Raw genomic sequence first — 22,558 nt, forward strand, 5'->3', positions numbered from 1 at the left:
GACCAGGTACTAGGGATGGAGGTGTGACCAGGTACTAGGGATGGAGGTGTGACCAGGTACTAGGGATGGAGGTGTGACCAGGTACTAGGGATGGAGGTGTGACCAGGTACTAGGGATGGAGGTGTGACCAGGTACTAGAGATGGAGGTGTGACCAGGTACTAGGGATGGAGGTGTGACCAGGTACTAGAGATGGAGGTGTGACCAGGTACTAGGGATGGAGGTGTGACCAGGTACTAGAGATGGAGGTGTGACCAGGTACTAGAGATGGAGGTGTGACCAGGTACTAGGGATGGAGGTGTGACCAGGTACTAGGGATGGAGGTGTGACCAGGTACTAGAGATGGAGGTGTGACCAGGTACTAGGGATGGAGGTGTGACCAGGTACTAGGGATGGAGGTGTGACCAGGTACTAGGGATGGAGGTGTGACCAGGTACTAGGGATGGAGGTGTGACCAGGTACTAGAGATGGAGGTGTGACCAGGTACTAGGGATGGATGGAGGATGGAGGTGTGACCAGGTACTAGGGATGGAGGTGTGACCAGGTACTAGAGATGGAGGTGTGACCAGGTACTAGAGATGGAGGTGTGACCAGGTACTAGGGATGGAGGTGTGACCAGGTACTAGGGATGGAGGTGTGACCAGGTACTAGGGATGGAGGTGTGACCAGGTACTAGGGATGGAGGTGTGACCAGGTACTAGGGATGGAGGTGTGACTATGGATGGAGGTGTGACCAGGTACTAGGGATGGAGGTGTGACCAGGTACTAGAGATGGAGGTGTGACCAGGTACTAGAGATGGAGGTGTGACCAGGTACTAGAGATGGAGGTGTGACCAGGTACTAGAGATGGAGGTGTGACCAGGTACTAGAGATGGAGGTGTGACCAGGTACTAGAGATGGAGGTGTGACCCAGGTACTAGGGATGGAGGTGTGACCAGGTACTAGGGATGGAGGTGTGACCAGGTACTAGGGATGGAGGTGTGACCAGGTACTAGGGATGGAGGTGTGACCAGGTACTAGGGATGGAGGTGTGACCAGGTACTAGGGATGGAGGTGTGACCAGGTACTAGGGATGGAGGTGTGACCAGGTACTAGGGATGGAGGTGTGACCAGGTACTAGGGATGGAGGTGTGACCAGGTACTAGGGGGATGGAGGTGTGACCAGGTACTAGGGATGGAGGTGTGACCAGGTACTAGGGATGGAGGTGTGACCAGGTACTAGGGATGGAGGTGTGACCAGGTACTAGGGATGGAGGTGTGACCAGGTACTAGGGATGGAGGTGTGACCAGGTACTAGGGATGGAGGTGTGACCAGGTACTAGAGATGGAGGTGTGACCAGGTACTAGGATGGAGGTGTGACCAGGTACTAGGGATGGAGGTGTGACCAGGTACTAGGGATGGAGGTGTGACCAGGTACTAGGGATGGAGGTGTGACCAGGTACTAGGGATGGAGGTGTGACCAGGTACTAGGGATGGAGGTGTGACCAGGTACTAGGGATGGAGGTGTGACCAGGTACTAGGGATGGAGGTGGGACTAGGTACTAGGGATGGAGGTGTGACCAGGTACTAGAGATGGAGGTGTGACCAGGTACTAGAGATGGAGGTGTGACCAGGTACTAGAGATGGAGGTGTGACCAGGTACTAGAGATGGAGGTGTGACCAGGTACTAGTGGAGGTGTGACCAGGTACTAGGGATGGAGGTGTGACTATGGATGGAGGTGTGACCAGGTACTAGGGATGGAGGTGTGACTAGGGATGGAGGTGTGACTAGGTACTAGAGATGGACGTGTGACCAGGTACTAGAGATGGAGGTGTGACCAGGCACTAGAGATGGAGGTGTGACCAGGTACTAGAGATGGAGGTGTGACCAGGTACTAGAGATGGAGGTGTGACCAGGTACTAGAGATGGAGGTGTGACCAGGTACTAGAGATGGAGGTGTGACCAGGTACTAGAGATGGAGGTGTGACCAGGTACTAGAGATGGAGGTGTGACCAGGTACTAGAGATGGAGGTGTGACCAGGTACTAGAGATGGAGGTGTGACCCAGGTACTAGGGATGGAGGTGTGACCAGGTACTAGGGATGGAGGTGTGACCAGGTACTAGGGATGGAGGTGTGACCAGGTACTAGGAGGTGTGACCAGGTACTAGTACTAGAGATGGAGGTGTGACCAGGTACTAGAGATGGAGGTGTGACCAGGTACTAGAGATGGAGGTGTGACCAGGTACTAGAGATGGAGGTGTGACCAGGTACTAGAGATGGAGGTGTGACCAGGTACTAGAGATGGAGGTGTGACCAGGTACTAGAGATGGAGGTGTGACCAGGTACTAGGAGATGGAGGTGTGACCAGGTACTAGAGATGGAGGTGTGACCAGGTACTAGAGATGGAGGTGTGACCAGGTACTAGAGATGGAGGATGGAGGTGTGACCAGGTACTAGGGATGGACCAGGTACTAGAGAGGTGGAGGTGTGACCAGGTACTAGAGATGGAGGTGTGACCAGGTATACTAGAGATGGAGGTGTGACCAGGTACTAGAGATGGAGGTGTGACCAGGTACTAGGGATGGAGGTGTGACTATGGATGGAGGTGTGACCAGGTACTAGGGATGGAGGTGTGACCAGGTACTAGAGATGGAGGTGTGACCAGGTACTAGAGATGGAGGTGTGACCAGGTACTAGAGATGGAGGTGTGACCAGGTACTAGAGATGGAGGTGTGACCAGGTACTAGGGATGGAGGTGTGACTATGGATGGAGGTGTGACCAGGTACTAGGGATGGAGGTGTGACTATGGATGGAGGTGTGACCAGGTACTAGGGATGGAGGTGTGACCAGGTACTAGGGATGGAGGTGTGACCAGGTACTAGAGATGGAGGTGTGACCAGGTACTAGAGATGGAGGTGTGACCAGGTACTAGGGATGGAGGTGTGACTATGGATGGAGGTGTGACCAGGTACTAGGGATGGAGGTGTGACTATGGATGGAGGTGTGACCAGGTACTAGGGATGGAGGTGTGACCAGGTACTAGGGGTGGAGGTGTGACCAGGTACTAGGGATGGAGGTGTGACCAGGTGCTAGGGATGGAGGTGTGACCAGGTACTAGAGATGAAGGTGTGACCAGGTACTAGGGATGGAGGTGTGACCAGGTACTAGGGATGGAGGTGTGACCAGGTACTAGAGATGGAGGTGTGACCAGGTACTAGAGATGGAGGTGTGACCAGGTACTAGAGATGGAGGTGTGACTATGGATGGAGGTGTGACTAGGGATGGAGGTGTGACTATGGATGGAGGTGTGACTAGGGATGGAGGTGTGACTATGGATGGAGGTGTGACTAGGGATGGTGTGACCAGGTACTAGGGATGGAGGTGTGACTAGGGATGGAGGTGTGACTAGGGATGGAGGTGTGACCAGATACTAGAGATGGAGGTGTGACCAGGTACTAGGGATGGAGGTGTGACTATGGATGGAGGTGTGACTATGGGATGGAGGTGTGACTATGGATGGAGGTGTGACTATGGATGGTGTGACCAGGTACTAGGGATGGAGGTGTGACCAGGTACTAGGGATGGAGGTGTGACCTGGTACTAGAAATGGAGGTGTGACTAGAGATGGAGTTGTGACCCAGTACCAGGGATGGAGTTGTGACCAGGTACTAGGGATGGAGGCGTGACCAGGCACTAGGGATGGAGGTGTGACCAGGTACTAGAGATGGAGGTGTGACCAGGTACTAGGGATGGAGGTGTGACCAGGTACTAGGGATGGAGGTGTGACCAGGTACTAGGGATGGAGGTGTGACCGGGTACTTGGGATGGAGGTGTGACCGGGTACTAGGGATGGAGGTGTGACCAGGTACTAGGGATGGAGTTGTGACTAGGGATGGAGGTGTGACCAGGGATGGAGGTGTGACCAGGTACTAGGGATGGAGGTGTGACCAGGGATGGAGGTGTGACCAGGTACTAGGGATGGAGGTGTGACTTGGGATGGAGGTGTGACCAGGTACTAGGGATGGAGGTGTGACCAGGTACTAGGGATGGAGGTGTGACCAGGTACTAGGGATGGAGGTGTGACCAGGTACTAGGGATTGAGGTGTGACCAGGTACTAGGGATGGAGGTGTGACCAGGTACTAGGGATTGAGGTGTGAACAGGTATTAGGGATGGAGGTGTGACCAGGTACTAGGGATGGAGGTGTGACCAGGTACTAGGGATTGAGGTGTGACTAGGTACTAGGGATGGAGGTGTGACTATGGATGGAGGTGTGACCAGGTACTAGGGATTGAGGTGTGACCAGGTACTAGGGATGGAGGTGTGACCAGGTACTAGGGATTGAGGTGTGAACAGGTATTAGGGATGGAGGTGTGACCAGGTACTAGGGATGGAGGTGTGACCAGGTACTAGGGATTGAGGTGTGACTAGGTACTAGGGATGGAGGTGTGACTATGGATGGAGGTGTGACCAGGTACTAGGGATGGAGGTGTGACTAGGTACTAGGGATGGAGGTGTGACCAGGGATGGAGGTGTGACTAGGGATGGAGGTGTGACCAGGTACTAGGGATGGAGGTGTGACCAGGTACTAGGGATGGAGGTGTGACCAGGGATGGAGGTGTGACCAGGTACTAGGGATGGAGGTGTGACCAGGTACTAGGGATTGAGGTGTGACTAGGTACTAGGGATGGAGGTGTGACTAGGTACTAGGGATGGAGGTGTGACCAGGGATGGAGGTGTGACCAGGGATGGAGGTGTGACCAGGTACTAGGGATGGAGGTGTGACCAGGTACTAGGGATGGAGGTGTGACCAGGTACTAGGGATTGAGGTGTGACTAGGTACTAGGGATGGAGGTGTGACTAGGTACTAGGGATGGAGGTGTGACCAGGGATGGAGGTGTGACCAGGGATGGAGGTGTGACTAGGTACTAGGGATGGAGGTGTGACCAGGTACTAGGGATGGAGGTGTGACCAGGTACTAGGGATGGAGGTGTGACCAGGCACTAGGGATGGAGGTGTGACCAGGTACTAGGGATGCAGGTGTGACCAGGTACTAGGGATTGAGGTGTGACTAGGTACTAGGGATGGAGGTGTGACCAGGTACTAGGGATGGAGGTGTGACTATGGATGGAGGTGTGACCAGGTACTAGGGATGGAGGTTTGACCAGGTACTAGGGATGGAGGTGTGACCAGGTACTAGGGATGGAGGTGTGACCAGGTACTAGGGATGGAGGTGTGACCAGGTACTAGGGATGGAGGTGTGACCAGGTACTAGGGATGGAGGTGTGACCAGGTACTAGGGATGGAGGTGTGACCAGGTACTAGGGATGGAGGTGTGACCAGGTACTAGGGATGGAGTTGTGACCAGGTATTAGGGATGGAGGTGTGACTAGGTACTAGGGATGGAGGTGTGAACAGGTACTAGGGATGGAGGTGTGACTATGGATGGAGGTGTGACTAGGTACTAGAGATGGAGGTGTGACTAGGGACTAGGGATGGAGGTTGTGACTAGGGATGGAGGTGTGACCAGGGATGGAGTTGTGACCAGGGATGGAGGTGTGAACAGGTATTAGGGATGGAGGTGTGACCAGGGATGGAGGTGTGACCAGGTAGTAGGGATGGAGGTGTGACTAGGTACTAGGGATGGAGGTTGTGACTAGGGATGGAGGTGTGACCAGGGATGGAGTTGTGACCAGGTACTAGGGATGGAGGTGTGACCAGGTACTAGGGATGGAGGTGTGACCAGGTACTAGGGATGGAGGTGTGACCAGGTACTAGGGATGGAGGTGTGACCAGGTACTAGGGATGGAGGTGTGACTATGGATGGAGGTGTGACCATGTACTAGGGATGGAGGTGTGACCAGGTACTAGGGATGGAGGTGTGACCAGGTACTAGGGATGGAGGTGTGACCAGGTACTAGGGATGGAGGTGTGACCAGGTACTAGGGATGGAGGTGTGACCAGGTACTAGGGATGGAGTTGTGACCAGGTATTAGGGATGGAGGTGTGAACAGGTACTAGGGATGGAGGTGTGACTATGGATGGAGGTGTTACTAGGTACTAGAGATGGAGGTGTGACTAGGGACTAGGGATGGAGGTTGTGACTAGGGATGGAGGTGTGACCAGGGATGGAGTTGTGACCAGGGATGGAGGTGTGAACAGGTATTAGGGATGGAGGTGTGACCAGGGATGGAGGTGTGACCAGGTAGTAGGGATGGAGGTGTGACTAGGCACTAGGGATGGAGGTTGTGACTAGGGATGGAGGTGTGACCAGGGACGGAGTTGTGACCAGGTACTAGGGATGGAGGTGTGACCAGGTACTAGGGATGGAGGTGTGACTAGGTACTAGGGATGGAGGTTGTGACTAGGGATGGAGGTGTGACCAGGGATGGAGTTGTGACCAGGGATGGAGGTTTGAACAGGTATTAGGGATGGAGGTGTGACCAGGGATGGAGGTGTGACCAGGTAGTAGGGATGGAGGTGTGACCAGGTACTAGGGATGGAGGTGTGACCAGGGATGGAGGTGTGACCAGGGATGGAGGTGTGACCAGGTACTAGGGATGGAGGTGTGACCAGGGATGGAGGTGTGACCAGGTACTAGGGATGGAGGTGTGACCAGGGATGGAGGTGTGACAACCATATATGTGTATGTGTGTGTGTGTAGAGATCAGCATAACAGACATGATGGCCCAGGTGACCAGTCCATCTGGTCAGGTCCAGGAGGCTGACATCATGGAGGGAGAGAACAACACCTACTGCATCCGCTTTGTTCCCACGGAGACCGGCGTACACACAGTGTGTGTGAAGTATGCAGGCGTGCACGTGCCCGGCAGCCCCTTCCAGTTCACAGTGGGGCCCCTTGGAGAAGGAGGAGCCCACAAGGTCCGCGCTGGGGGGCCCGGGCTGGAGAGGGCAGAGGCTGGAGTACCAGGTATGTGTGTGTGTAATTATTATACTGTACTAGTTAACACCACTGACAGTGTGTGTACTGTTCCCTCTCTGGTGTGTGTGTGTGTGTGTGTGTGTGTGTGTGTGTGTGTGTGTGTAGCTGAGTTCAGTATCTGGACGCGGGAGGCAGGTGCAGGGGGTCTCAGCATCATGGTGGAGGGGCCCAGTAAAGCAGAGATCACCTTCGAGGACCGCAAGGACGGATCCAGTGGAGTATCCTACATGGTCCAGGAGTCAGGTGTGTGTGTGTGTGGTAGGCCCAGTGATCATAATCGACAGGAACCCTTCCTCTCTGTCTCCAGACAGACCACCCTGGGGACATGAACCCTTCCTCTCTGTCTCCAGACAGACCACCCTGGGGACATGAACCCTTCCTTTCTGTCTCCAGACTACCCTGGGGACATGAACCCTTCCTCTCTGTCTCCAGACAGACCACCCTGGGGACATGAACCCTTCCTTTCTGTCTCCAGACTACCCTGGGAGCAGGATCCCTTCCTCTCTGTCTCCAGACAGACCACCCTGGGGACAGTATCCCTTCCTCTCTGTCTCCAGACAGACCACCCTGGGGTCATGAACCCTTCCTCTCTGTCTCCAGACCACCCTGGGGACATGAACCCTTCCTCCCTGTCTCCAGACCACCCTGGGGACATGAACCCTTCCTCTCTGTCTCCAGACCACCCTGGGGACAGGAACCTTTCCTCTCTGTCTCCAGACAGACCACCCTGGGGACAGGAACCTTTCCTTTCTGTCTCCAGACAGACCACCCTGGAGACAGGAACCTTTCCTCTCTGTCTCCAGACCACCCTGGGGACAGGAACCTTTCCTCTCTGTCTCCAGACCACCCTGGGGACAGGAACCCTTCCTCTCTGTCTCCAGACCACCCTGGGGACAGGAACCTTTCCTCTCTGTCTCCAGACCACCCTGGGGACAGGAACCTTTCCTCTCTGTCTCCAGACCACCCTGGGGACAGGAACCCTTCCTCTCTGTCTCCACCTTTACATCTCACTCTAAAACAAATATTTTAAAGGTGTGTGTGTGTCTAACGGTGTGTGTATCTAACAGTGTGTGTATCTAACAGTGTGTGTGTGTGTGTTGCAGGAAACTATGAGGTGTCTGTCCGTTTCAACGAAGAGCACATCCCTGACAGTCCCTTCGTGGTTCCCGTGGCGTCGCCCTCTGATGACGCCAGACGACTCACTGTTGCCGGTCTTCAGGTGAGACTCAGGGACACACACACACCCAGGACTACGCTACCCACAATGCAGCAGCCTGGGGAGGGGCAGAGAGGCAGGGAGATTGACACAGACAGACAGAGACAGACAGGTCAACACTTATTATATACAATTATTATAAATTAAAATAGCCCTGCTAATGATCCTATACATTACAGGACATTTACAGTATAATTACAACAACAGTAATTGGTCTGTATCTAGTCTGACCATCGCAGCAGGTTTCTGTTGAGCACTGTTATGCACGCCTCTATGAAGAGGGAACGCAACACCCTGCTACAACTAAACTCTCCGTGAAGTGAAAGAGGTATGGACTGTAGGAGTGAGTAAGGATGACAACAGGCAGAATGTGGTACCGTTTACAAGGACTTTATTCCTTTACACGGTAATATGGGGAAAAGGGGCTGGACGGAACCAAAGCAAAGAAAGTAAATCTCAAAGCCCCCCCCCCCCCCCTCTCCTATCTTACCTGCCTAACCAATACTTACCACCACCTGGTGCCCTAACCAAAATACAGGGGGTGGTCCGCCCAGGTCTTACCTATTGTGCCTGGACAATGAATATACTACGGGTATATGTATGCCCGCGGGCCTCTTGCCTAAGCACTCCCTAGGTGCCTTCCCCTTCACCCCTGGGAACAACTGAAACAGGAGAACAAATAATTTCTCAAACAAACTAAGAAACAAAGGACATCAAATAAGCTCTATCTGAGCAACAAACTCACAGAACATACCAACTGCTACCAACAACTAACATAGTCAATTATCCACAGCCATCAGCCTCTCTCAGCAATGACCTCCCTCACATTCAATCTCTCTGCAATGACCTCCCAGCAATGACTCCCTCCTGAACAGAACACTGGCTTTTATATAGCTTCAGAGTGAATGTGTAACTGGAGACAGCTGCGTCTTGACGAGGGGGCGGGGTCAGCTCTCCAATTAGCCATGGAGTCGACCAATCAGCTGCTTGAGGGATTTCAGGAAGCCATTTCCTGAAATAAACACATGCAAATACACAAACTACAACACATAAACTGGGGAACGTAACAAGCACAACAAGAGGTTCTCAGTGGGTTAGTGGTTAGAGGTCAGGTGTAGGGTCGCACTGGTGCAAGGGTTTGTGGGATAGTAAAGATGTGTTTCTCGTGCCTCAATCTAAAGTCTCTCAACAGCCCCCCACCTTCCTTTTCCCTCCCCTCACTCCACCGCTCCTCCCCTTCTCTAGGTGCTAAAGGGTTAAAGAAGTTGAAATGGGTGCTCTCTCTCTCTCTCTCTCTCACTCTCTCTTCTCTCTCTCTTCTCTCTCTCTCTCTCTCTCACTCTTCTTTCTCTTCTCTCTCTCTCTCTCTCTTTCTCTCTCTGTCTCTCTCTTTCTCACTCTTCTTTCTCTTCTCTCTCTCTCTCTCTCTCTCACTTTCTGTCTCCTCTCTCTTTTCTCAATTCAATTTAATTCAAAGTGCTTTATTGGCATGGGAAAATATGTGTACACTGCTAAAACAAGTGAAATATATAATAAACAACAGTGAAATAAACTTATTTTTACAGTAAACATTACACTCCAAATGAATAAAGTAATTGGTCTGTATACAGTTTTGTGCAGAGTACAAAAGGGAAAATAAATAAACATAAATATGGGTTGTATTTACAATGGTGTGTGTTCTTCACTGGTTTCCCTTTTCATGTGGCAACAGGTCACAAATCTTACTGCTGTGATGCAACACTGTGGTATTTCACCCAGTAGATATGGGAGGTTACTATTATTATTTTAAGAACACAATCTTATTTACAATGACGGCCTACCGGGGAACAGGGGGTTGGTTACCTGCCCTGTTCAGGGGCAGAACGACAGATTTTTACCTTGTCAGCTCGGGGATTCGATCCAGCAACCTTTCGGTTACTGGCCCAAAACTCTAAGCCCCAGATTGGATTTGTCTAATTCTTTGTGGATCTGTGTAATCTGAAGGAAATATGTGTCTCTAATATGGTCATACAATCGGCCGGAGGTTAGGAAGTTTAGCTCAGTTTCCACCTCATTTTGTGGGCAGTGTGCACATAGCCTGTCTTCTCTTGAGAGCCATGTCTGCCTACGGCGGCCTTTCTCAATAGCAAGGCTATGCTCACTGAGTCTGTACATAGTCAAAGCTTTCCTTAAGTTTGGGTCAGTCACAGTGGTCAGGTATTCTGCCACTGTCTGTTTAGGGTCAGTCACAGTGGTCAGGTATTCTGCCACTCTCTGTTTAGGGTCAGTCACAGTGGTCAGGTATTCTGCCACTGTGTACTCTCTGTTTAGGGTCAGTCACAGTGGTCAGGTATTCTGCCACTCTCTGTTTAGGGTCAGTCACAGTGGTCAGGTATTCTGCCACTGTGTACTCTCTGTTTAGGGTCAGTCACAGTGGTCAGGTATTCTGCCACTGTGTACTCTCTGTTTAGGGTCAGTCACAGTGGTCAGGTATTCTGCCACTGTGTCCTCTCTGTTTAGGGTCAGTCACAGTGGTTAGGTATTCTGCCACTCTCTGTTTAGGGCCAAATAACATTCTAGTTTGATCTGTTTTTTTGTGTCAAGTAAGTATAATTTTGTTTTCTAATGGTTTGGTTGGGTCTAATTGTGTTGAAGAGAGCCTGGGGCTCTGTTTGTGTTTGTGAAAACAGGACCAGCTTGCTTAGGGGACTCTTCTCCAGGTTCATCTCTCTGTGGGGTGTGTTTGTGTTTGTGAACAGAGCCCCAGGTTGCTTAGGGGACTCTTCTCCAGGTTCATCTCTCTGTGGGGTCTGTTTGTGTTTGTGAACAGAGCCCCAGGTTGCTTAGGGGACTCTTCTCCAGGTTCATCTCTCTGTGGGGTGTGTTTGTGTTTGTGAACAGAGCCCCAGGTTGCTTAGGGGACTCTTCTCCAGGTTCATCTCTCTGTGGGGTCTGTTTGTGTTTGTGAACAGAGCCCCAGGTTGCTTAGGGGACTCTTCTCCAGGTTCATCTCTCTGTAGGTGATGGCTTTGTTATGGAAGGTTTGGGAATCACTTCCTTTTAGGTGGTTGTAGATTTTAATGTCTCTTTTCTGGACTTTGATCATTTTCACAGATATGTGCCTAATTCTGCTCTGCATGCATTATTTGGTGTTTGTACCATTTTGTTAATTATTGGTTGATGAGCACACAACCAAGGTCAAAGGGTTCTATAACTGATTCAGGTATTTTTAGACAGATCCTATTTGGTATGTCGAATTGTATGTTCCTTTTGATGGCATGGAAGGCCCTTCTTGCCTTGTCTCTCAGATCGTTCACAGCTTTGTGGAAGTTACTGATGTTTAGGCTGAGGTATGTTTAGTTTTTTTTTGTGCTCTAGGGCAACGGTGTCTAGATGGAATTTGTATTTGTGGTCCTGGCAACTGGACCTTTTTTGGAACACCATTTTGTCTTTCTAAGATTTACTGTCAGTGCCCAGGTCTGGCAGAATCTGTGCAGAAGATCTAAGTGCTGCTGTAGGCTGACCTTGGTTGGGGGCTTCTCTCTCTCTCAATTATATTTAAAGGGCTTTATTGGCATGGGAAACATATGTGTACATTTCCAAAGCAAGTGACATAGATAAAACTAAAGTAAAATGCACAGTAAACATCTAGTTGTTGTGTAGTTTGCAGTTGCCTAGTTGTGTAGTTGTCTAGTTGTGTAGTTGTCTAGTTGTCTAGTTGGTGTCTATTTGTGTAGATGTTGTGTAGTTGTCTAGTTGTCTAGTTGTCTAGTTGTCTAGTTGGTGTCTATTTGTGTAGATGTTGTGTAGTTGTCTAGTTGTCTAGTTGGTGTCTATTTGTGTAGATGTTGTGTAGTTGTCTAGTTGTCTGTTTGTTGTTTAGTTGTTGTTATTTGTCTAGTTGTGTAGTTGGTGTCTATTTGTGTAGATGTTGTGTAGTTGTCTAATTGTGATCTAGTTGTTGTCTGGTAGTTGTCTAGTTGCTGTGTTGTTGTCTAGTTGTTGTCTAGTTGTTGTTGTGTAGGTACGTAGTTGTTGTGTAGTTTTTGTGTAGTTGTCTGATTGTTGTGTAGTTGTCTAGTATTTGTGTAGTTGCTGTCTAGTATTTGTGTGATTGTTGTGTAGTTGTTGTGTGGTTGTTGTTGTCTAGCTGTTGTGTAGTTATTGTTGTCTAGTTGTTGTGTAGATGTCCAGTGTGTGTAGTTGTTGTCTAGCTGTTGTGTAGTTGTCCAGTATGTGTGTAGTTGTTGTTTAGTTGTTGTGTTGTTGTGTAGTTGTTTAGTTGTGTTGATCGTGAGTTGTATCTGAGCAGGAGTCCGGGTTGAAGGTCAATCACCCAGCATCCTTTGCTGTGAGCCTGAACGGAGCGAAGGGACAGATTGACGCTAAAGTCCACAGCCCCTCCGGAGCCCTGGAGGGCTGCTGTGTTACTGAGCTAGACCAAGGTAACTACTACCACACAATACTACACTATACTATACTGTGTTACTGAGCTAGACCAAGGTAACTACTACCACACAATACTACAATATACTGTGTTACTGAGCTAGACCAAGGTAACTACTACTACACAATACTACAATATATTACACAATACTATACTTTACTACACCACACTGTGTTACTGAGCTAGACCAAGGTAACTACACTACACAATACTACAATATACTACACAGTACTATACTTTACTACACCACACTGTGTTACTGAGCTAGTCAACGTAACTACACAATACTACAATATACTACACAATACTACTTTGATCCAGATAGGAACAGCAAGTACACACTACACTCTAAACTACTACACAGTTGGTCTGTTAGAGAGATAGAGCACAGTCACCATGGACACCAGACAGTTTAAACATACTTTGACAACAAATGTATAAGTTATTTCCCTCCCATCCCACTCTCCTCTCCTCCAGATAAATATGCTGTGATGTTCATTCCCAGAGAGAACGGTCTGTATCTGATCGATGTGAAGTTCAACGGCAGCCACATCCCTGACAGCCCTTTCAAAATCAGAGTGGGGGAGACGGGAAAGGCTGGAGACCCAGGCATGGTGACCGCATACGGAGCTGGATTAGAGGGAGGAACCACTGGTAACTAACACCTTACTGTTGTAGAAATCCTAAATAAAGCAGCTATTAGCTAAATCAGTGATAGTGTGAAAAGATATTCAGACCCTTTGACTTTTTCCACATTTTGTTAAGTTACAGCCTTATTCTAAAAATGTACTATATAAATCAACAATCTACACACAATACCCCATATTGACAAATCAAAAACTGGTTTATAGACATTTCTGTTTTTTTAAAACAAAAAACAGAAATACCTTATTTTCATACATATTCAGGTCCTTTGCTATGAGACTCACTGAGCTCAGGTGCATTCTGTTTCCATTGATCATCCTTGAGATGTTTCTTCAACTTGATTGGAGTCCACCTGTGGTAAATTCAATTGATTGGACATGATTTGGAAAGGCACACACCTGTCTATATAAGGTCCCACAGTTGACAGTGCATGTCAGAGCAAAAACCAAGCCACGAGGTTGAAGGAATTGTCTGTAGAGCTCTGAGACAGGATTGTGTCGAGGCACAGATCTGGGGAAGGGAACCAAAACATTTCTGCAGCATTGAAGATCCTCAAGAACACAATGGCCTCATAATTCTTTAAAAAATATATAGTTTTATATTTTATTATTATATTTTTTTTATCCTCTTTCTCCCCAATTCCGTGGTATCCAATTGGTAGTTCCAGTCTTGTCCAATCAGTGCAACTCCCGTATGGACTCGGGGAAAGGCGAGAGCCATGCGTCCTCCAAAACACAACCAAGCCGCTCTGCTTCTTGACACAACGCCTCTTAACCCAGAAGCCAGCTGCACCAATGTGTCGGAGAAAACACCATACACCTGGAGACTTTGTCAGCGTGCATTGCGCCCGGTCCGCCACAGGAGCCGCTAGTGCACGATGTTACAAGAACATCCGTCTCGGCCGAACCCTCACCTAACCTGGACGACACTGGGTCTCCCGGTCGCTGCCAGCTGCAACAGAGCCTGGACTCGAACCAGGATCTCTAGTGGCACAGCTAGCACTATGATGCAGTGCCTTAAACCACTGAACCACTCGGGAGGCCACTCCGTCATTCTTAAATGGAATAAGTTTGGAACCACCAAGAGCTGGCAGCCTGGCCAAACTGAGCAATCGGGGGAGAAGGGCCTTGATTAGGGAGGTGACCAAGAACCTGTTGGTCACTCTGACAGAGATCTGGAGTACCTATGTGGAGATGGGAGAACCTTCTAGAAGGACAATCATCTCTGCAGCACTCCACCAATCACGCCTTTATGGTAGAGTGGCCAGACGGAAACCACTCCTCAGTAAAAGGCACATGACAGCCCACTTGGAGTTTGCCAAAAGGCACCTAAAAACTCTCAGATCATGAGAAACAAGATTATCTGGTCAGATGAAACCAAGATTGAACTCTTTGGCCTGAATGCCAAGTGTCACGTCTGTAGGAAACCTGGAACCATCCCTACGGTGAAGTATGGTGGTGGCAACATCAAGCTGTAGGGATGTTTTTCCAGCTGCAGGGACTGGGAGACTAGTCAGGATTGAGGGAAAGATGAATGTAGCAAAGTACAAAGTACAGTGAGATCCTTGATGAAAACCTGTTCAAGAGCGCTCAGGACCTCAGACTGGGGCGAAGGTTCCCCTTCTAACAGGACAATGACACTAAGCACACAGCCAAGATGCAGTGTGGCTTCGGGACAAGTCTCTGAATGTCCTTGAGTGGCCCAGCCAGAGCCCGGATTTGAACCTCAAATCAAATTTTATCTGTCACATGCGCGAGTACAACAGGCGCCGAGTACAACAGCCTTTCACCTTACAGTGAAAGGCTGAGTACAACAGGTGAAAACCTCAGAGTGAAATGCAGACTGACCAGCCCTTAACCAACAGGTGTAGACCTAGCAGTGAAATGCAGACTGACCAGCCCTTAACCAGCCCTTCACCAACAGGTGTAGACCTCACAGTGAAATGCTGACTGACCAGCCCTTAACCAACAGGTGTAGACCTCACAGTGAAATGCAGACTGACCAGCCCTTAACCAACAGGTGTAGACCTCACAGTGAAATGCTGACTGACCAGCCCTTAACCAACAGGTGTAGACCTCACAGTGAACTGCAGACTGACCAGCCCTTAACCAACAGGTGTAGACCTCACAGTGAAATGCAGACTGACCAGCCCTTAACCAACAGGTGTAGACCTCACAGTGAAATGCAGACTGACCAGCCCTTAACCAACAGGTGTAGACCTCACAGTGAAATGCAGACTGACCAGCCCTTAACCAACAGGTGTAGACCTCACAGTGAAATGCAGACTGACCAGCCCTTAACCAACAGGTGTAGACCTCACAGTGAAATGCAGACTGACCAGCCCTTAACCAACAGGTGTAGACCTCACAGTGAAATGCAGACTGACCAGCCCTTAACCAACAGGTGTAGACCTCACAGTGAAATGCAGACTGACCAGCCCTTAACCAACAGGTGTAGACCTCACAGTGAAATGCAGACTGACCAGCCCTTAACCAACAGGTGTAGACCTCACAGTGAAATGCAGACTGACCAGCCCTTAACCAACAGGTGTAGACCTCACAGTGAAATGCAGACTGACCAGCCCTTAACCAACAGGTGTAGACCTCACAGTGAAATGCAGACTGACCAGCCCTTAACCAACAGGTGTAGACCTCACAGTGAAATGCAGACTGACCAGCCCTTAACCAACAGGTGTAGACCTCACAGTGAAATGCAGACTGACCAGCCCTTAACCAACAGGTGTAGACCTCACAGTGAAATGCAGACTGACCAGCCCTTAACCAACAGGTGTAGACCTCACAGTGAAATGCAGACTGACCAGCCCTTAACCAACAGGTGTAGACCTCACAGTGAAATGCAGACTGACCAGCCCTTAACCAACAGGTGTAGACCTCACAGTGAAATGCAGACTGACCAGCCCTTAACCAACAGGTGTAGACCTCACAGTGAAATGCAGACTGACCAGCCCTTAACCAACAGGTGTAGACCTCACAGTGAAATGCAGACTGACCATCCCTTAACCAACAGGTGTAGACCTCACAGTGAAATGCAGACTGACCAGCCCTTAACCAACAGGTGTAGACCTCACAGTGAAATGCAGACTGACCAGCCCTTAACCAACAGGTGTAGACCTCACAGTGAAATGCAGACTGACCAGCCCTTAACCAACAGGTGTAGACCTCACAGTGAAATGCAGACTGACCAGCCCTTAACCAACAGGTGTAGACCTCACAGTGAAATGCAGACTGACCAGCCCTTAACCAACAGGTGTAGACCTCACAGTGAACTGCAGACTGACCAGCCCTTAACCAACAGGTGTAGACCTCACAGTGAAATGCAGACTGACCAGCCCTTAACCAACAGGTGTAGACCTCACAGTGAAATGCAGACTGACCAGCCCTTAACCAACAGGTGTAGACCTCACCGTGAAATGCAGACTGACCAGCCCTTAACCAACAGGTGTAGACCTCACAGTGAAATGCAGACTGACCAGCCCTTAACCAACAGGTGTAGACCTCACAGTGAAATGCAGACTGACCAGCCCTTAACCAACAGGTGTAGACCTCACAGTGAAATGCAGACTGACCAGCCCTTAACCAACAGGTGTAGACCTCACAGTGAAATGCAGACTGACCAGCCCTTAACCAACAGGTGTAGACCTCACTGTGAAATGCAGACTGACCAGCCCTTAACCAACAGGTGTAGACCTCACAGTGAAATGCAGACTGACCAGCCCTTAACCAACAGGTGTAGACCTCACAGTGAAATGCAGACTGACCAGCCCTTAACCAACAATGCTTTAAGAAGTGTAAGGGGAAAAAAAGTGTTTAGTAAGAAATTGCTTGGTAAAAAATAGAATATAGAAGAAATAAATAATTTAACAGCAGCAGTAAAATACCAATAGCGAGGCAATATACAGGGTCAGAAGCATGAAACATTAGCGAATGGACTTGAAAATGAGTACGTTCCAAAATGGCATGTGGTTGGACGAGAACATTTTGACAATGCAGAGATGAGTGGCCGGGCACTAGACGCGCAGGGACAGCAGCGCGTGCGTAAATTCTATCAATCTGCAAATATCATTACACTTTCCACTGCGAGTGGATGAACGTGGCCTAGTAAAGGAGTGGTTGTTCGACACACAGCAGGAGGGCCCGTACCAGGAAGAGATTCACTCTAGTTCCGCCCCTGACTATATGTGCTGGTTGAATCCACTGACTGAAAGTTTCTCTGAATAACTGTGTCTGCTACATGACCAAAATAGAATGTAAAACATATCTCTGTCCTTCTCTCTGTAGGTATAGCCTGTGAGTTCGTGGTTAACACCAGTACAGCAGGACCCGGGGCCCTGGCGGTGACCATTGACGGCCCCTCCAAGGGGAAGGTGGACTGTGTTGAGTGTCCGGAGGGTTACAAGGTGACCTACACCCCCATGGCTCCAGGAAACTACTTCATCTCCATCAGATACGGAGGACCTTACCACATCGTAGGATCCCCCTTCAAGGCCAAGATCACTGGTGAGGGACCTGGACAGTGGACAGATACGCACATATACCGACCCCTCTATCTAACCCTTCTCTCTCTCTCTCTCTTTCTCTTCTCTTCTCCTCTCTCTCTTCTCACCTCTCTTCTCACCTATCTCTCTCCTCACCTCTCTCTCTTCTCACCTCTCTTCTCTCTCTCTCTAACCTCTCTCTCTCACCCTCTTTCTCTCTCTAACCCCCATCTCTCTCTCTAACCTCTCTCTCTCCCACTCTCTCCCTGTTTGTCTCTCTTCCAGGCTCCAAGCGGGTCAGTAGCCATAGCAACCATGAGACGTCCAGCGTCATGGTCGATGATATGACTCGCCATGTCAGCTACTCCCACCAGGGAGCTCCCAGCCAATCGGACGCCAGCTGTGTGACAGCCAAGGGGCTCGGTCTATCAAAGGGTTTCATCGACCAGAAGAACAACTTCAGCGTCGACTGCAGCAAAGCAGGTGTGTGTTTAGTCTCTGTTGTGTGTGTTTAGTCTCAGGTGTGTGTTTAGTCTCAGGTGTGTGTTTAGTCTCAGGTGTGTGTTTAGTCTCTGTTGTGTGTGTTTAGTCTCAGGTGTGTGTTTAGTCTCAGGTGTGTGTTTAGTCTCAGGTGTGTGTTTAGTCTCGGTTGTGTGTGTTTAGTCTCGGTTGTGTGTGTTTAGTCTCAGGTGTGTGTTTAGTCTCAGGTGTGTGTTTAGTCTCAGGTCTGTGTTTAGTCTCAGGTCTGTGTTTAGTCTCAGGTGTGTGTTTAGTCTCAGGTGTGTGTTTAGTCTCAGGTGTGTGTTTAGTCTCAGGTGTGTGTTTAGTCTCAGGTGTGTGTTTAGTCTCAGGTGTGTGTGAGTATTCTATCCTGTTTTAAAGACAGGTTAATAAATGGAGTGTTGCAAGGTTCAATCACAGGGAAGACAAGAGAAATCTGGTGGGATGTCAGCTGGCAACCGTAGAGCTTCGACAATTAATATCTCAGGACGTTGTGTCCAGCCAACTCTACCCACTGCCGTTGTGTCCTATCTCTAACCCTACCCACTACCATTGTGTCCTACTATCTCTAACCCTACCATTGTGTCCTACTATCTCTAACCCTACCATTGTGTCCTACTATCTCTAACCCTACCCACTGCCGTTGTGTCCGATTATCTCTAACCCTACCATTGTGTCCTATCTCTAACCCTACCCACTGCCGTTGTGTCCTACTATCTCTAACCCTACCCACTGCCATTGTGTCCTACTATCTCTAACCCTACCCACTGCCATTGTGTCCTACTATCTCTAACCATACCATTGTGTCCTACTATCTCTAACCCTACCCACTGCCGTTGTGTCCTACTATCTCTAACCCTACCCACTGCCATTGTGTCCTACTATCTCTAACCCTACCATTGTGTCCTACTATCTCTAACCCTACCATTGTGTCCTACTATCTCTAACCCTACCATTGTGTCCTACTATCTCTAACCCTACCCACTGCCGTTGTGTCCTACTATCTCTAACCCTACCCACTGCCATTGTGTCCTACTATCTCTAACCCTACCCACTGCCATTGTGTCCTACTATCTCTAACCCTACCCACTGCCATTGTGTCCTACTATCTCTAACCCTACCCACTGCCATTGTGTCCTACTATCTCTAACCATACCATTGTGTCCTACTATCTCTAACCATACCATTGTGTCCTACTATCTCTAACCCTACCCACTGCCGTTGTGTCTTACTATCTCTAACCCTACCATTGTGTCCTACTATCTCTAACCATACCATTGTGTCCTACTATCTCTAACCCTACCCACTGCCATTGTGTCCTACTATCTCTAACCCTTCCTACTGTCATTGTGTCTTTGAGCAATGCAAATGGAGAAATAAACATCTATTATTTTTTATTTTTCTCTTGGTGTGTGTTGATGGGCCCAGGGTTAGGGTCAGTGTGTGTATTAACACTGCCCTCCCTCCAGGTCGTAACATGCTGTTGGTGGGTGTGGACGGGCCCAGGGTTCCCTGTGAGGAAGTTCTAGTGAAGCATCTTGGGAACCGTGTCTATCACGTCAGCTACCAGCTCAAGGAGAAGGGAGAGTACATCCTGGTAGTGAAGTGGGGAGAACAACACATCCCTGGGAGCCCGTACCATATCATTGTCTAGACCAATCAAATTCTACCACATCACTGTTTAGACCAATCAGATTCTACCACATCACTGTTTAGACCAATCAGATTCTACCACATCACTGTCTTCACCAGGGTTCCCCAAATGGCGGCCCAGTAATTTTATTTCAAAGTTTTCTGAACAATATATAAATAAATGTTATTTAAATGTTTTATTGTTGGACATAAAAGACTAAAAACACAATTTAAAAAAATAAACACTCACAGGTCATTTTTGGCATGCGTGTTGTCTCGACTCCTGGTCTAGACCAATCAGATTGGTGAATTCAGAATCCTCAAAACTAGCACTTTGTCTAGACCAATCAGAGGGTCCCAAGTCACTGTCTAACCAATCAGCGATTACAACCTTTCAAACTCATAAAACATAACCCAAACACACCAATAAACACTGAATATCCCTCTCTTCATCCGTCGGTCCTCCCTCCCCATCATTCTTCTGTCCTCCCTCCCCATCGTTCCTCTCTTCATCCCTCTATCCTCCCTCCCATCATCCCCCTATCCTCCATCCCCATCCTCCCCCTATCCTCCATCCCCATCATCCCTCTATCCTCGCTCCCCATCATTCCTCTCTTCAACCCTCTATCCTCCCTCCCCATCATCCCTCTCTTCATTCCTCTATCCTCCCTCCCCATCATTCCTCTATCCAACCTCCCCATCATTCCTCTATCCTCCCTCCCCATCATTCCTCTATCCTCCCTCCCCATCATTCCTCTCTTCATTCCTCTGTCCTCCCTCCCCATCATTCCTCTCTTCATTCCTCTGTCCTCCCTCCCCATCATTCCTCTCTTCATCCCTCTGTCCTTCCTCCCCATCATTCCTCTCTTCATCCCTCTATCCTCCCTCTCCATCATTCCTCTATCCTCCCTCCCCATCATTCCTCTATCCGCCCTCCCCATCATTCCTCTATCCTCCCTCCCCATCATTCCTCTCTTTAACCCTCTGTCCTCCCTCCCCATCATTCCTCTGTTCACCCCTCTGTCCTCCCTCCCCATCATCCCTCTATCCTCCCTCCCCATCATTCCTCTCTTCATCCCTCTGTCCTCCCTCCCCATCATCCCTCTATCCTCCCTCCCCATCATTCCTCTCTTCAACCCTCTGTCTTCCCTCCCCATCATCCCTCTATCCTCCCTCCCCATCATTCCTCTCATCATCCCTCTGTCCTCCCTCCCCATCATCCCTCTATCCTCCCTCCCCATCATTCCTCTCTTCAACCCTCTGTCATCCCTCCCCATCATTCCTCTCTTCATCCCTCTGTCCTCCCTCCCCATCATCCCTCTATCCTCCCTCCCATCATTCCTCTCTTCAACCCTCTGTCCTCCCTCCCCATCATTCCCCTCTCCATCCCTCTGTCCTCCCTCCCCATCATCCCTCTATCCTCCCCATCATTCCTCTATCCTCCCTCCCCATCATTCCTCTCTTCAACCCTCTGTCCTCCCTCCCCATCACTCCTCTCTTCAACCCTCTGTCCTCCCTCCCCATCATTCCTCTCTTCAACCCTCTGTCCTCCCTCCCCATCATTCCTCTCTTCAACCCTCTGTCCTCCCTCCCCATCATCCCTCTATCCTCCCCATCATTCCTCTCTTCAACCCTCTGTCCTCCCTCCCCATCATCCCTCTATCCTCCCTCCCCATCATTCCTCTCTTCATCCCTCTATTCTCCCTCTCCATAATTCCTCTCTGCATCCCTCTATTCTCCCTCCCCATCATTCCTCTCTTCAACCCTCTGTCCTCCCTCCACATCATTCCTCTCTTCATCCCTCTGTCCTCCCTCCCCATCATTCCTCTCTTCAACCCTCTGTCCTCCCTCCACATCATTCCTCTCTTCATCCCTCTGTCCTCCCTCCCCATCATCCCTCTATCCTCCCCATCATTCCTCTCTTCAACCCTCTATCCTCCCTCCCCATCATCCCTCTATCCTCCCTCCCCATCATTCCTCTATCCTCCCTCCCCATCATTCCTGTATCCTCCCTCCCCATCATTCCTCGCTTCATCCCTCTATTCTCCCTCTCCATCATTCCTGTATCCCCCCTCCCCATCATTCCTCTCTTCATCCCTCTCTTCTCCCTCCCCATCATTCCTCTCTTCATTCCTCTATCCTCCCTCCCCATCATTCCTCTCTTCATCCCTCAATCCTCCCTCCCCATCATTCCTCTATCCTCCCTCTCCATCATTCCTCTCTTCATCCCTCTATCCTCCCTCCCCATCATTCCTCTATCCTCCCTCCCCATCATTCCTCTGTCCTCCCTCCCCATCATCCCTCTGTCCTCCCTCCCCATCATTCCTCTCTTAGTCCCTCTGTCCTCCCTCCCCATCATTCCTCTCTTCATTCCTCTGTCCTCCCTCCCCATCATTCCTCTCTTCATTCCTCTGTCCTCCCTCCCCATCATTCCTCTCTTCAACCCCCTGTCCTCCCTCCCCATCATTCCTCTCTTCAACCCTCTGCCCTCCCTCCCCATCATTCCTCTCTTCAACCCTCTGTCCTCCCTCCCCATCATTCCTATCTTCATCCCTCTGTCCTCCCTCCTCATCATCCCTCTATCCTCCCTCCCCATCATTCCTCTCTTCATCCCTCTGTCCTCCCTCCCGATCATTCCTCTCTTCATCCCTCTGTCCTCCCTCCCCATCATCCCTCTATCCTCCCTCCTCATCATTCCTCTCTTCAACCCTCTGTCCTCC

The 22,558-nt window shown here is 49.7% G+C and overlaps 1 protein-coding gene across 1 annotated transcript in view; it reads left to right on the plus strand.

Moving 5' to 3' along the window:
- Positions 1–20,480, plus strand: part of LOC139416981 (filamin-A-like) — a 165,723-nt gene extending 145,243 nt beyond the window's left edge. The window contains exons 40-47 of the mRNA XM_071166212.1: positions 6,645–6,911; positions 7,029–7,166; positions 8,027–8,142; positions 12,431–12,563; positions 13,043–13,219; positions 17,509–17,727; positions 17,991–18,188; positions 19,676–20,480. Coding sequence (XP_071022313.1) covers positions 6,645–6,911; positions 7,029–7,166; positions 8,027–8,142; positions 12,431–12,563; positions 13,043–13,219; positions 17,509–17,727; positions 17,991–18,188; positions 19,676–19,860 — 1,433 coding nt within the window. The 3' untranslated portion in view covers positions 19,861–20,480. The remainder of the gene's footprint in view (positions 1–6,644; positions 6,912–7,028; positions 7,167–8,026; positions 8,143–12,430; positions 12,564–13,042; positions 13,220–17,508; positions 17,728–17,990; positions 18,189–19,675) is intronic.
- Positions 20,481–22,558: the final 2,078 nt, after the last annotated feature.

This window comes from Oncorhynchus clarkii, chromosome 9, assembly GCF_045791955.1.
Source record: "Oncorhynchus clarkii lewisi isolate Uvic-CL-2024 chromosome 9, UVic_Ocla_1.0, whole genome shotgun sequence".
Taxonomy (NCBI): Eukaryota; Metazoa; Chordata; class Actinopteri; order Salmoniformes; family Salmonidae; genus Oncorhynchus; species Oncorhynchus clarkii.